The sequence below is a fragment of the Cherax quadricarinatus genome, chromosome 96, assembly GCF_038502225.1.
Source record: "Cherax quadricarinatus isolate ZL_2023a chromosome 96, ASM3850222v1, whole genome shotgun sequence".
Classification (NCBI taxonomy): Eukaryota; Metazoa; Arthropoda; class Malacostraca; order Decapoda; family Parastacidae; genus Cherax; species Cherax quadricarinatus.
The window spans coordinates 6,410,353-6,425,811 of record NC_091387.1 but is presented as its reverse complement, the minus strand read 5'-3'; the positions used below and the strand labels follow the sequence as shown (position 1 = coordinate 6,425,811).

The 15,459-nt window shown below is 45.1% G+C and overlaps 1 protein-coding gene across 7 annotated transcripts in view; it reads left to right on the top strand.

The window, feature by feature from the left end:
- LOC128701757 (tetratricopeptide repeat protein 7B-like) overlaps window positions 1-15,459 on the top strand; it is a 207,695-nt gene that overhangs the window by 136,548 nt on the left and 55,688 nt on the right. For 4 of the 7 annotated variants that reach the window (XM_070105051.1, XM_070105049.1, XM_070105050.1 and 1 more), the window contains 3 exons: window positions 756-993; window positions 5,139-5,466; window positions 13,738-13,819. In XM_070105051.1, coding sequence (XP_069961152.1) covers window positions 756-993; window positions 5,139-5,466; window positions 13,738-13,819 — 648 coding nt within the window. The remainder of the gene's footprint in view (window positions 1-755; window positions 994-5,138; window positions 5,467-13,737; window positions 13,820-15,459) is intronic. The other 3 variants (XM_070105056.1, XM_070105052.1, XM_070105054.1) reach the window with 1 other exon arrangement.

Below are 15,459 nucleotides of genomic sequence, written 5' to 3'. Positions count from 1 at the left end.
TATCAATTCTGATATAATTCCTGACCTGAAGCATTTTTCTGACAGTTGCAATAGAACCCATAGACACCATACTAGGCATAAAAATCTCTGACATTCCCTGTGTTAGGCTAAATCTTTCAAAAACTCAGTGTACATGAAAGAGCCCAAAATCTGGAGCTCTCTGCAAGAAATCTCCAGAACCACTGACTCAACTAGCATTTTTAAAACTACAGTTAAAAAAACATTATCTTCTTAACCTATCCCAGCCCATCATAAATACATATGTAAAAACTATACAGTGGACCCCCGGTTAACGATATTTTTTCATTCCAGAAGTATGTTCAGGTGCCAGTACTGACCGAATTTGTTCCTATAAGGAATATTGTGAAGTAGATTAGTCCATTTCAGAACCCCAAACATACACGTACAAACGCACTTACATAAATACACTTACATAATTGGTCGCATTTGGAGGTGATCGTTATGCGGGGGTCCACTGTATTTTGAAAAAAAAAATCTATTTCTTTTTTTCAATTAATTGTAACTCTCCTAATGACCATATGTACAAAATTACTGCACTGTTATTGCATTATTAATCTTGATTTAGTCTTAAGTTTGCCCAAAATTCTCTGCATATAAAGGGGCTTTTGGCATGTACACCCAGTTGTTATACTCTTTGTACAAACATGTATCATGCTGAAGTCAAATTATTGTTATTATTATTAGCTTTTAACAGAATTTTGTGCCAATGAATTCACTTTATTTCATGCCCTTAGCTGGTCGAAGCTGCTCTCGCAGAGTACCCCGAGAACTTGCATCTGTTATATGTGCGTGCCTCTCTGGAAGAGGCCGTGTACGGCGGAGAAATCGCTTTGCTGACGGCCCGCCACATGCTGACGCTGTGGCAGAAACTCTACAAGGAGCAGTTGATAAGTGACATCAGCGACGCTCACTCGCAGCAACATGCCAACCATGACACGTATAGCATATTCAATATGTCAGATAAAGACACAGGTGTGTGCGTGATCGGTGTTTAATGAAAAAGTTTCCCTATATTTATGGTATACAGAAATGTGACAGGTGAATAAGACACGTGTGTAACACTTGGAACAAAAAGGCTCAGTGTGTGACTGGAACAATAAACAAATAACCTGCACAAAGGAGAGAGAAGCCTTTGATGATGTTTTGGTCCAAGGCGGCCATTGTTAGCTTCTTTCTCCTATGTGCTGGTTATTGTGTATCGGATACTTTTATTTTGAAGATACACAAATAACCCGCACATAAAAGAGAGAAGCTTACGAAACGTCGTCGTAAGCTTCTCTCTTTTATGTGCGGGTTATTTGTGTATTGTTCCAGTCACGGTATTGTGCCTTTTTGTTATTTATTTTGAAGATATTTTGTCACCCAGTGGCTTTCTTACTGAGATTAAGTACTGGAAACCATGAAAGACTTACGGTAGAAGTTTGAGGTGATTAATCCTTCAGCCTTGATAAATCAGATCCATCAGGACAGATGAACTGAACACCACCTATGAAGGCTGAGGGGCTGATCATCTCAGTCGACTACTTCACCACATATCATCCGTCATCTCTGGTCATTTATTTATTTATTTATTTTTTATTTGGACATGATACAAGTTGTACAAAGAAATATAGTGATTGGGTGTACATGCCAAAAGCTCCTTGTATGCAGAGCATTATGGGCAGGCTTAAAATTAACCTAAGATTAACTAAACAATGATATATTCAGTTTTAAAAATTACAGTAAGTTACATTAATCTCTATACTGAACTGATAAAGCCACTGGTTGCTGAATTATCTCCTCAATAAATACACTCAGCTCTTTCACATGTCTTATTCAACTCCAAGTTTTTCCAATTCCCATCATTAACCCCCTTGAGGGTCCCGACCCCCAATCTGAAAATTCCCCACAGGGTCCAAGAATTTAATTATTTTTTTTTTTTTATGAAACGGCAGAGAATCTTTTTCTGAAAGTAATAAAACAAAAAGTACGAAATTTGATAAAAAATTGACGAAATTATGCTCTCGCGAATTTTGCTATCAGTGATATTTAGGCATCAGCAATTTTTGCCCACTTTGAGTCCTATTTTTGGCCAGTTACATTGTTCCATTGGACCAAATTCTTAAATATTTCTCTAGTATGTGTTACATCTTATTGAAAATGAACAAGAAATCACCCAATCAACTATTTCAACTACTCAATAAAGTGATCCAAAATTGGTAATTTGGCCAATTTCACACAAATTACAATATGTGCCAATTTCAAAATAGGGTCCAGAATAAACAATGCAGACATTCCTGGCACTAACTTAACATTTCCTCTATTTATTTGTTACATTTCCAGGTTTTACATGTGAATTTCATTTTGATTTTTTATTCACACAAATAATTTTTATTCACACAAAAAATAGAAGAGTTACTGTCTTTTAATATTGTAATAATTGTATAAATAATATCAACACATTCAAGACCCACCAGTTGAGGTGTATTGGATGTGGGACGTGATTTGTTTACTTTTGAACATCGGCGAAAAACAAATTTTCACTACTTTGAGCTCAATTTCAGCTATTTTCGCTTCTAAAACCCATCAAAATCTAGTCTGTTTCTGTAATATATGTCCCATTGTATCAAATGAGACCAAGAAACTGAGAATACAACCATTAAAACTACATATATAAAAATACACTGCAAAGTTGTTTTAAACCAAAAACACGGTCGCAGTTTTTTTCTCATGCACTGTGCTGCAGGATTTGTTTTATGGGGTGCATACTTATTGCATCAACCCATTCTCTCATATCTAGGCCAAAATTTGCCGCTGACGGCTTATCTGAGCGAGGCGACCTCATCACGTAGTACTACGGCACTGACCCTGGCTTCAATGCTGTAGAACTACGGCATGGACCCTCAAAGGGCTAATGACCTTGTCAACCAGAATTCTCTCTTATTACAGTATTGCTTAGAAAATTAATGACTTGAGCAATGCTATACTCTTAATTTTATTGATCTAGTTACATTATTTATTATGTTTTTGAGTTTTTAGTTACATAATTCCTTACCTTCTGTAAATATGACTCTTTGTGCTGCTATTGCTGTAAATGTTTGTGTTTTTGTATATACTTTATGTGGTCCATTGTGAGCTGTTGTTGTGCTTTAAAACCTCTGTGATGAAAGATTCTGTAAATAAATTATATGTATGCTGAAGATTCATAATAAGCCAAGATAACAATTCACTGGAGTGCTTAATGTTTTGAACTGATAGCCTGATGTTGTGGAGAATACTTGTATTATCCTGTACTACTGTGGTGTAGTGGTTTAGGGATAGTCCAGGGTCTTGAGAGTACTAGTTAGTCTCTCTACTACTGTGTTGTAGAGGCTTAGGGATAGTCTAGGGTCTTGAGTGCTCGTCAGTCCCTTTACCACTGTAGTACTGTGATTTAGGGATACTCTAGGGTCTTGAGAGTGCTAGTTAGTCCCTCTGCTTGACTCACGAAATTGTAATGACACGATTGCAAACAAACCATACCATGGGCAGGGATAGAACCCGCGATCAGAGAGTCTCAAAACTCCAGACCGTCGTGTTAGCCACTGGACCAGCTAGCCACAATAAGATTCATTCAACTAGGTATATTTCCACACCATAGGAAGGTTAGCATAGGCACCACTGTGACCACAAATGCAAGTTTTTACAGACGAATCTCCAGCTAGTGTGGTCTGGAGCTTTGAGACTCTCTGATCGCGGGTTCTGTCCCCGCCCGTGGTATGGTTTGTTTGCAATCGTGTCATTATGATTTTGTGAGTCATGTTGACGGCTTTGAGGGGACCTGAGCTAGAATTCGTCACGGCCATGCTAGCTGGAGATTCGTCTGTAAAAACTTGCATTTGTGGTCACAGTTGTGCCTATGCTAACCTTCCTATGGTGTAGAAATATACCTAGTTGGACGAATCTTATTGTGGCTAGCTGGTCCAGTGGCTAAAGCGACAGTCTGGAGTTTTGAGACTCTGATTGTGGGTTCTATCCCCACCCGTGGTATGGTTAGTCCCTCTACTACTGTGGTATAGAGGTTTAGGGATAGTCCAGGGTCTTGAATGCTAGTCAATCCCTTTATTACTGTAGTACAGTGATTTAGGGATAGTCTAGGGTCTTGAGTGCTAGTCAGCCCCTCTACTACTGTAGTCATAGAAGAATAGTTCTGAGACTGACAGTACAGACGGCACTCCCACTATCAGCAGGCTGTTGGTTCAAGGCCTGAGCACTCCTTTAAACTTAACATGCTTGCCTGAAAGTTTCAAAGCTTCTCTCTTGTACAGTATAAGAGGTCCCCCAGTTTACAAACTAAGTTGCATTCCTGTAATTTCAACTTAGAAATAAGTTGTGCGTTTTGCAAACAGTGGTACAAAGAACGGTTACGTTTCTCACATAAATCACTTAGTGGGTGAGGCATGAACTCGTTACAAGCAAGTCCTGTGGAAAAGAACACTTACGTGCAGTTCCAGATGTTTATTAGAGGACACGTTTCGCCATGTGCGGCTTTTTCTAGGATTGAAAAAGCCACATGTAGTGAAATTTTTCATTTAATAAATGTCCTGAACTTTACACAGGTGTCTTTTTCCTTATCTTGTTGGTATTGCCATTTTTCAAACCAGTTTTAAAACTCACTAAACAGTGTGTTATACAGTTTCTTGCATATTTATACTGTGTCTCAACAGTAATAATATCCATTAATTCCAAAGTGCTTCATTTGTACCTAAGGATGGTAGAAATCACAATAAAATGCATGATTGCAAATATGGAAAGATACCACAGTGAAAACAGGAAATAATGACTGAGCACTTTCATGTGCTTACACATTTTCAGAGGAATAGGAAGAAGAGGCAAGAGAAGCATATTTTACATGTTAAACCCTGATGTGTCACCTCAGCGTTTACCATATAAATATTCTTTTCTTCCTGTTCCTCTGAAGATGTGTGTGTAAGCACACGCACATTCTCGGGTTTTATTTCCTATTTTCACTGTAGTGTTTTTTTGTAAAAATGTAACTTGAAGTGTTTGTAAGTTGGGGCCTCGTCTATTCTATTTCTTATTTGCTGTGAAGGGCTGGTCATAACCTCCTCATTGAGAACCTGACCCTCTCCCCGCAGCCCCGACCACTGCTGAAAGTTCGGCTCCCACCTCCATGGGACTTGTCTTCTCCGAAGTGGTGTCCTTGAACCTTAGGCTTCTCTCTCCTACAATACAAATGGACACTAACCCTGAGAAACACGTGACAAAATCCCAACTCACCCTTGACTCTCCCCCTCACCCCCCCACAGCTTCAGTACATGCCGAGAGCGTAGCGGCCTCGCGCGTCGAACAAGCCTTGTCCGAAGTGGCGTCGTCGCTCTCATCCTATCAGCCAAAACCAGGACCACATCAAGCATGGCTTCTTCAAATTCAAATTTGGCTTCTTACAGCTCAGTTATATATAAAGTAAGTATCAATTTCTCCAGTACGTTGTATGTTAACTCCCGTACTATGACACCGTGTCTTGTAACGTCAAGACTCGTCAAGGTGCTCAGTCTTTACATTGGCTTAGATATACTGGTTAGTAAGCATCCTGTCTTCTTTGTCCTTCCCCAATCTTCATGACTTGCACTTGGTGGGGTTAAACTCCAGGAGCCAGTTGCCTGTCCAAATCCCTTTATACTCTTGCCTGATCCTTATCCATCAGATTGTAATAATGTTGGTAGAATTACTGACAATATGTAAAGTAAAAGGACACAAGTGCATCTAATGTGACATTTTTATTGTGCCACAATAAAAATGTCACATTAGTTGCACTTGTGTCCTTTTACTTTACAGATCCTTATCCCAATTGAATTTTCATTAGCTTCACAGTGTCTCTTAGTGGCTAGATTTTTTAAGCTTCGACTATCCTCTCTCCTTGTCTAATCTGGGATCTGATCCCTATTGTGCATCCTACGTGTTCCCTGTCTCTGCATTCATGACTTCACGACTCTCGAAATCATAATAAAACGATTGCTAACGAACCACAGAATGGACGGGGTTTGATTGGTTAACTTATTATTCAGAGAAAGAATTTCTTTGTACTTCATTTGTGGCTCATGATACTTTAACACAGTACTGTAGTGAGACATGTAACTGATAACAGTAACATTATTGGGGATCACTCCCTGGACTCCAGTTGTGTGTGTTTATATTCTTTGGACTAGCACCTGTAGGATGGGTATGGAGTGACTAGCATTATCAGGCTGGGTATGGAGTGACTACCACCTACGGGATGCGTATGGGGTGACCACCATCTTCAGGATGGGTATGGAATGACTAGCATTATCAGGCTAGGTATGGAGTGACTACCACCTACGGGATGCGTATGGGGTGACCACCATCTTCAGGATGGGTATGGAATGACTAGCATTATCAGGCTAGGTATGGAGTGACTACCACCTACAGGATGGGTATTGGGTGACCACCACCTTCAGGATGGGTATGGAGTGACTACCACCTACAGGATGGGTATGGGGTGACCACCACCTTCAGGATGGGTATGGAGTGACTACCACCTACAGGATGGGTATGGGGTGACCACCACCTTCAGGCTAGGTATGGAGTGACTACCACCTACAGGATGGGTATTGGGTGACCACCACCTTCAGGATGGGTATGGAGTAAATAAAGAATAAAAAGTCACAGTACCGTGGCTGGAACAGTTTCACCACAAATCTGCACTTAAGAGAGAAACCTCATGGCAATGTTTTGCTCCCTCCTGGACCACCGTCAGATCACAACTGGGCAAGAATAGTATCGTCTTTTGGTCTTCTCTAATTCCTCTGCCTCATTGTGACTTGACAGTGGTTCACAACAGAAGAAAACATTGTCATGGGAGGCAGGTACAATGTTTGTCAGGAAGCAGGACAAGTGTTTCCCGACGCGGGTCTTAGTCATATGATGACCCACAGTTGGGGCTTTTGGTCATCTGACCGAGGTCTTCCACTGGCTTACCACTCCACCACTTTAAAAATTACGATTATGATTATAACGATTTGTATCGGTGAGTTGTTCCAGTTACAGTATCACTACTTTTTAATTCTTTATTGATACTCTCTTTCACATAACTAAATAAGGGAGAGAGAAGCTAGTGACCTTGCTGAAACATCTGAGACTATTTTCCTGACCTTTCCTCATAAGTGCTTTGCTTGCTGAATCCTGTGTATGAATGTATTATAATACAGTAGTTGCTTGAGTGCTTGCTTGCTAAGTACTGTAGTTTCCAACATATAAGGCACACGGGAATGTAAGACTTACACGAGTATGTTTCCAAGCAGTTGTGACGTGTTAGTAAACAATGGTAAAGTCTAACACAAAGCCTACCCTTGACCACTGACCTTGACCTCTGACCTTGACCTCTGACCTTGACCTCTGACCTTGAGCATATAAGGCACACGATGATTTTCCAAGACTTTTTTTGGGGTAAAAAGGCACACCTTATATGTTGGAAAGTACGGTACTTGCATGGGCTTCCTGTAGCACTTTTTTTTTTTTTTTTTTTTTTTTTTTTTACTTCAATAGAGAAGTTTCTCGAAATGTTTTTCTGCAGGCTTTTTTTTTTTTTTTTTTTTTTTTTTTGATGTGAAACTGAAATATTTTTGTACATAATGTACGTGATATATATACTTTTTTCAATATTTGATATACACATCAATTTTTTACCATTAGAGTTTGTAATTGCCAATGCTCTGATATCTCTGTTTATTAAGAGAATTTAGCTTGTTTATATTAGAAAGGATCCTCTTGTCTGACTGGATTTTATCTTTGGTAATACACACTGAAAGTCTTCCACTAGGCAGGATGACCCTCAGGAAAGAAGAAACACTTTTACCATCACTCACTCCATTACTGTCTTGCCAGAGGTGTGCCAACGTAACAGCTTAGGTGCTCCTTAAAATTGCAGCATCCTCACCCCTCCATCAGAGTGCATGCACTCCGATGGAGGTAATATTTTGATTACCACTTAATCGTGTACAATGATATGCCCTTGTCTTAAGTTAGGCTTACACTTGCCCGAAATGCTCTGCGTAACTATGAGCGTTCAACATGTGCCCAAGTGTCACGCATTACTGTGTAAACAATGCTTGTTGTTGCTTGGAGACCTGGAGTTTACCTGAAGAGGGCTTCGGGGGTCAACGCCCTCGTGGCTCGGTCTGAGACCAATGCTCGTGGTGGATCGGGGTCTGATCAACCAGGCTGTTACCGCTGGCAGTAAGTCCGAGTCGTTGGTAAATGAGTACGTCGCTAAGTGAGGAGAGGCTGTAATTCAAGTAATTCAAGTAATTCAGTAATTCAAGAATTATCACTTTTTCACTGATTGGAAACACTTCACTGCTTCTCTTAGACTTCGAAGAACTGCCACCATCAACCACTGTTGCATTTTGGGGCTATTACTAAGCTAAATTAAGAGTTATTTTCAGGCCAGGGTAAACCATGGTTAACTGAAAATAGAAAAATTGAATCCATGGATACAAGGATTCCACTGTACTAGTAGGCCTAAGGCTTCTCAGTAAAATACTATAAACTATGTAACTATGTATCATTTTTTAGTTACACTTGTGGGTGTATTCTGCTATAGATGTACACTTGGTGTACTGTATACACAGCTTGGGCAGAATTTCAGCATGGAATAACAAGAGTGAGTGGAGGCAAGAGATTTTTATGACTTGATGTGCTGTTGGAGTGTAAGCAAGGTGACATATGGGAAAATTGGTTAACCAAACTTGAGTCCTGGAAGTGGGAAGTACAGTGCCTGTACTCTGAAGTCGAGGTGGAAGCGGGAAGTACAGTGCCTGCACTCTGAAGGAGGGGTGGTGGTGGGAAGTACAGTGCCTGCACTCTGAAGGAGGGGTGGTGGTGGGAAGTACAGTGCCTTCACTCTGAAGGAGAGGTGGTGGCAGGAAGTACACAGTGCCTGCACTCTGAAGGAGGGGTCGTGGTGGGAAGTACAGTGCCTGCACTCTGAAGGATGGGTGGAGGTAGGAAGTACACAGTGCCTGCACTCTGAAGGATGGGTGGAGGTGGGAAGTACACAGTGCCTGCACTCTGAAGGATGGGTGGAGGTAGGAAGTACACAGTGCCTGCACTCTGAAGGAGGGGTGGAGGTGGGAAGTACAGTGGCTGCACTCTGAAGGAGGGGTGGCAGTAGGAAGTACAGTGCCTGCACTCTGAAGGAGGGGTGGAGGTGGGAAGTACAGTGGCTGCACTCTGAAGGAGGGGTGGCAGTAGGAAGTACAGTGCCTGCACTCTGAAGGAGGGGTGATGGTAGGAAGTACAGTGCCTGCACTCTGAAGGAGGGGTGGTGGTGGGAAGTACAGTGCCTGCACTCTGAAGGAGGGGTGGTGGTGGGAAGTACAGTGCCTGCACTCTGAAGGAGGGGTGGTGGTGGGAAGTACAGTGCCTGCACTCTGAAGGAGGGGTGGTGGTGGGAAGTACAGTGCCTGCACTCTGAAGGAGGGGTGGTGGTGAGAAGTACAGTACCCTCACACTCAGGGAAGGAGGGGTGGTGGTGGGAAGTACAGTACCCTCACACTCAGGGAAGGAGGGGTGGTGGTGGGAAGTACAGTACCCTCACACTCAGGGAAGGAAGGGTGGTGGTGGGAAGTACAGTACCCTCACACTCAGGGAAGGAGGGGTGGTGGTGGGAAGTACAGTACCCTCACACTCAGGGAAGGAAGGGTGGTGGTGGGAAGTACAGTACCCTCACACTCAGGGAAGGAAGGGTGGTGATGGGAGGTACAGTACCCTCACACTCAGGGAAGGAGGGGTGGTGGTGGGAAGTACAGTACCCTCACACTCAGGGAAGGAAGGGTGGTGGTGGGAAGTACAGTACCCTCACACTCAGGGAAGGAGGGGTGGTGGTGGGAAGTACAGTACCCTCACACTCAGGGAAGGAAGGGTGGTGGTGGGAAGTACAGTACCCTCACACTCAGGGAAGGAGGGGTGGTGGTGGGAAGTACAGTACCCTCACACTCAGGGAAGGAGGGGTGGAGGTGGGAAGTACAGTACCCTCACACTCAGGGAAGGAGGGGTGGAGGTGGGAAGTACAGTACCCTCACACTCAGGGAAGGAAGGGTGGTGGTGGGAAGTACAGTACCCTCACACTCAGGGAAGGAAGGGTGGTGATGGGAGGTACAGTACCCTCACACTCAGGGAAGGAAGGGTGGTGGTGGGAAGTACAGTACCCTCACACTCAGGGAAGGAAGGGTGGTGGTGGGAAGTACAGTACCCTCACACTCAGGGAAGGAAGGGTGGTGGTGGGAAGTACAGTACCCTCACACTCAGGGAAGGAAGGGTGGTGGTGGGAAGTACAGTACCCTCACACTCAGGGAAGGAGGGGTGGTGGTGGGAAGTACAGTACCCTCACACTCAGGGAAGGAGGGGTGGAGGTGGGAAGTACAGTACCCTCACACTCAGGGAAGGAAGGGTGGTGGTGGGAAGTACAGTACCCTCACACTCAGGGAAGGAGGGGTGGTGGTGGGAAGTACAGTACCCTCACACTCAGGGAAGGAAGGGTGGTGGTGGGAAGTACAGTACCCTCACACTCAGGGAAGGAGGGGTGGTGGTGGGAAGTACACAGTGCCTGCACTCTGAAGGAGGGGTGGAGGTGGGAAGTAAAGTGGCTGCACTCTGAAGGAGGGGTGGCAGTAGGAAGTACAGTGCCTGCACTCTGAAGGAGGGGTGGAGGTGGGAAGTACAGTGGCTGCACTCTGAAGGAGGGGTGGCAGTAGGAAGTACAGTGCCTGCACTCTGAAGGACGGGTGGTGGTAGGAAGTACAGTGCCTGCACTCTGAAGGACGGGTGGTGGTAGGAAGTACAGTGCCTGCACTCTGAAGGACGGGTGGTGGTAGGAAGTACAGTGCCTGCACTCTGAAGGACGGGTGGTGGTAGGAAGTACAGTGCCTGCACTCTGAAGGAGGGGTGGTGGTGGGAAGTACAGTGCCTGCACTCTGAAGGAGGGGTGGTGGTGAGAAGTACAGTACCCTCACACTCAGGGAAGGAGGGGTGGTGGTGGGAAGTACAGTACCCTCACACTCAGGGAAGGAGGGGTGGTGGTGGGAAGTACAGTACCCTCACACTCAGGGAAGGAAGGGTGGTGGTGGGAAGTACAGTACCCTCACACTCAGGGAAGGAGGGGTGGTGGTGGGAAGTACAGTACCCTCACACTCAGGGAAGGAAGGGTGGTGGTGGGAAGTACAGTACCCTCACACTCAGGGAAGGAAGGGTGGTGGTGGGAAGTACAGTACCCTCACACTCAGGGAAGGAAGGGTGGTGATGGGAGGTACAGTACCCTCACACTCAGGGAAGGAGGGGTGGTGGTGGGAAGTACAGTACCCTCACACTCAGGGAAGGAAGGGTGGTGGTGGGAAGTACAGTACCCTCACACTCAGGGAAGGAGGGGTGGTGGTGGGAAGTACAGTACCCTCACACTCAGGGAAGGAAGGGTGGTGGTGGGAAGTACAGTACCCTCACACTCAGGGAAGGAGGGGTGGTGGTGGGAAGTACAGTACCCTCACACTCAGGGAAGGAGGGGTGGAGGTGGGAAGTACAGTACCCTCACACTCAGGGAAGGAGGGGTGGAGGTGGGAAGTACAGTACCCTCACACTCAGGGAAGGAAGGGTGGTGGTGGGAAGTACAGTACCCTCACACTCAGGGAAGGAAGGGTGGTGATGGGAGGTACAGTACCCTCACACTCAGGGAAGGAAGGGTGGTGGTGGGAAGTACAGTACCCTCACACTCAGGGAAGGAAGGGTGGTGGTGGGAAGTACAGTACCCTCACACTCAGGGAAGGAAGGGTGGTGGTGGGAAGTACAGTACCCTCACACTCAGGGAAGGAGGGGTGGTGGTGGGAAGTACAGTACCCTCACACTCAGGGAAGGAGGGGTGGAGGTGGGAAGTACAGTACCCTCACACTCAGGGAAGGAAGGGTGGTGGTGGGAAGTACAGTACCCTCACACTCAGGGAAGGAGGGGTGGTGGTGGGAAGTACAGTACCCTCACACTCAGGGAAGGAAGGGTGGTGGTGGGAAGTACAGTACCCTCACACTCAGGGAAGGAGGGGTGGTGGTGGGAAGTACAGTACCCTCACACTCAGGGAAGGAAGGGTGGTGGTGGGAAGTACAGTACCCTCACACTCAGGGAAGGAAGGGTGGTGGTGGGAAGTACAGTACCCTCACACTCAGGGAAGGAGGGGTGGAGGTGGGAAGTACAGTACCCTCACACTCAGGGAAGGAAGGGTGGTGGTGGGAAGTACACTACCCTCACACTCAGGGAAGGAGGGGTGGTGGTGGGAAGTACAGTACCCTCACACTCAGGGAAGGAGGGGTGGAGGTGGGAAGTACAGTACCCTCACACTCAGGGAAGGAAGGGTGGTGGTGGGAAGTACAGTACCCTCACACTCAGGGAAGGAGGGGTGGAGGTGGGAAGTACAGTACCCTCACACTCAGGGAAGGAAGGGTGGTGGTGGGAAGTACAGTACCCTCACACTCAGGGAAGGAGGGGTGGAGGTGGGAAGTACAGTACCCTCACACTCAGGGAAGGAAGGGTGGTGGTGGGAAGTACAGTACCCTCACACTCAGGGAAGGAGGGGTGGTGGTGGGAAGTACAGTACCCTCACACTCAGGGAAGGAAGGGTGGTGGTGGGAAGTACAGTACCCTCACACTCAGGGAAGGAAGGGTGGTGGTGGGAAGTACAGTACCCTCACACTCAGGGAAGGAAGGGTGGTGGTGGGAAGTACAGTACCCTCACACTCAGGGAAGGAAGGGTGGTGGTGGGAAGTACAGTACCCTCACACTCAGGGAAGGAGGGGTGGAGGTGGGAAGTACAGTACCCTCACACTCAGGGAAGGAAGGGTGGTGGTGGGAAGTACAGTACCCTCACACTCAGGGAAGGAAGGGTGGTGGTGGGAAGTACAGTACCCTCACACTCAGGGAAGGAGGGGTGGAGGTGGGAAGTACAGTACCCTCACACTCAGGGAAGGAAGGGTGGTGGTGGGAAGTACAGTACCCTCACACTCAGGGAAGGAAGGGTGGTGGTGGTGGTGGGAAGTACAGTACCCTCACACTCAGGGAAGGAAGGGTGGTGGTGGGAAGTACAGTACCCTCACACTCAGGGAAGGAAGGGTGGTGGTGGGAAGTACAGTACCCTCACACTCAGGGAAGGAGGGGTGGTGGTGGGAAGTACAGTACCCTCACACTCAGGGAAGGAGGGGTGGAGGTGGGAAGTACAGTACCCTCACACTCAGGGAAGGAGGGGTGGTGGTGGGAAGTACAGTACCCTCACACTCAGGGAAGGGTTGAGGACGATGCAGTCCAGAGGGTCATCTCAAATGCAGTATCAGCACCCTTCTGGCAAGACAGCAACTGAGTGAATGATGGTGAATGTATTGCCTCTCTTTTGGGTCATCTAACCTTGGTGGAAGACTGCCAGTATGCTAAAAAAAAATCACATAGTCGTTTAGAGATTTAGATATGAGTCAGGCCTTTAGACGGGTCAGTGGCATGGTTCACTTCTATCAAACCTTTTATTCCTTACATTTTTTGTATCTATAGTGACCTTTTACTTGTCTAATGGATGTTTTTTGGGGGGCTGCCTCCCCAGATGCTATTACTAGACCAGTCCCAACAGCAGAAATAATGGCATCGTAATTCGAAGAAGCGTTTTCTTAAACATAGAATTTTTGTGTGTTTCAGGACAGACCAGTTGACTGAGGCTGCAAATTGTCTACAAGAAGCTTCTTCTATCTTCCCTATGAGCCATCATATAATGTTCATGGTGAGCAGTGTTCATATTCCAACCTGTAATCCAAACTGTAATCTTTACAATAATTAAACTCAATATTTTTTTTTTTTTTTAACAAATCGGCCACATCCCACCAAGGCAAGGTGACCTAAAAAGAGAAACATAAGTTTTTCTTTTAAATTCAGTAATTTATACAGAAGGTGTTACTAGCACGTTGCTCCTGGCATTTAACCCATAAACGGTCCAAGCAGATCTACGTTCATATGTGTAGTGCTCCAAAAGTAGATCTACGTTTTTTTTTTTTACATATTTTCAAATATAACAAAAAAAAAGTAGATCAAAGTTTTTTACACGTTTTCAAATGTAAAAAAAAAAAGATCTACTTTTTTTACATCAGATGTTGAAAAAACGTATATATACGTTTGGACCGTTTATGGGTTAATAATAATCACAAGGATGTGTGATGTCACCGTGGTTGTTTAATATATTTATAGATGAGGTTGTAAGAGAAGTAAATGCGAGAGTCTTGGCAAGAGGAGTGGAGTTAAAAGATAAAGAATCACACATAAAGTGGGAGTTGTCACAGCTGCTCTTTGCTGATGACACTGTGCTCTTGGCAGATTCTGAAGAGAAGTTGCAGAGGTTGGTGGATGAATTTGGTAGGGTGTGCAAAAGAAGAAAATTAAAAGTGAATACAGGAAAGAGTAAGGTTATGAGGATAACAAAAAGATTAGGTGATGAAAGATTGGATATCAGATTGGAGGGAGAGAGTATGGAGGAGGTGAATGTATTCAGATATTTGGGAGTGGACGTGTCAGCGGATGGGTCTATGAAAGATGAGGTGAATCATAGAATTTATGAGGGGAAAAGGGTGAGTGGTGCACTTTGGAGTCTGTGGAGACAAAGAACTTTGTCCTTGGAAGCAAAGAGGGGAATGTATGAGAGTATAGTTGTACCAACACTCTTGTACGGGTGTGAAGCATGGGTGATGAATGTTACAATGATGAGAAGGCTGGAGGCAGTGGAGATATCATGTCTGAGGGCAATGTGTGGTGTGAATATAATGCAGAGAATTCATAGTTTGGAAATTAGGAGAAGGTGTGGGATTACCAAAACTATTATCCAGAGGGCTGAGGAAGGGTTGTTGAGGTGGTTCAGACATGTAGAGAGAATGGAACGAAATACAATAACTTTGAGAGTGTATAAATCTGTAGTGGAGGGAAGGTGGGGTAGGGGTCGGCCTAGGAAAGCTTGGAGGGAGGGGGTAAATGAGGTTTTGTGTGCGAGGGGCTTGGACTTCCAGCAAGCGTGCATGAGCGTGTTTGATAGGAATGAATGGAGACAAATGGTTTTTAACTGTTTTATAACTGTAGTGTAAAGCATCCCTCTGGCAAGACAGTGATGGAGTGAATGATGAAAGTTTTTCTTTTTTGGGCCACCCTGCCTTGGTGGGAATAAGCCGATGTGTTAATAAAAAAAAAAAAGTAAAATAATACTAACAATAATATCTATTTCTATAAGGTATGCAGACCATAGCTGACATTAATGACATACTGCTATATAGAAAGCCGCTTGTTATACAGAACATTTCCTGCAAATTAGGTTAGTTTTGTCCCAGGATGCGACCCACACCAGTTCACTAACACCCAGGATGTGACCCACACCAGTTCACT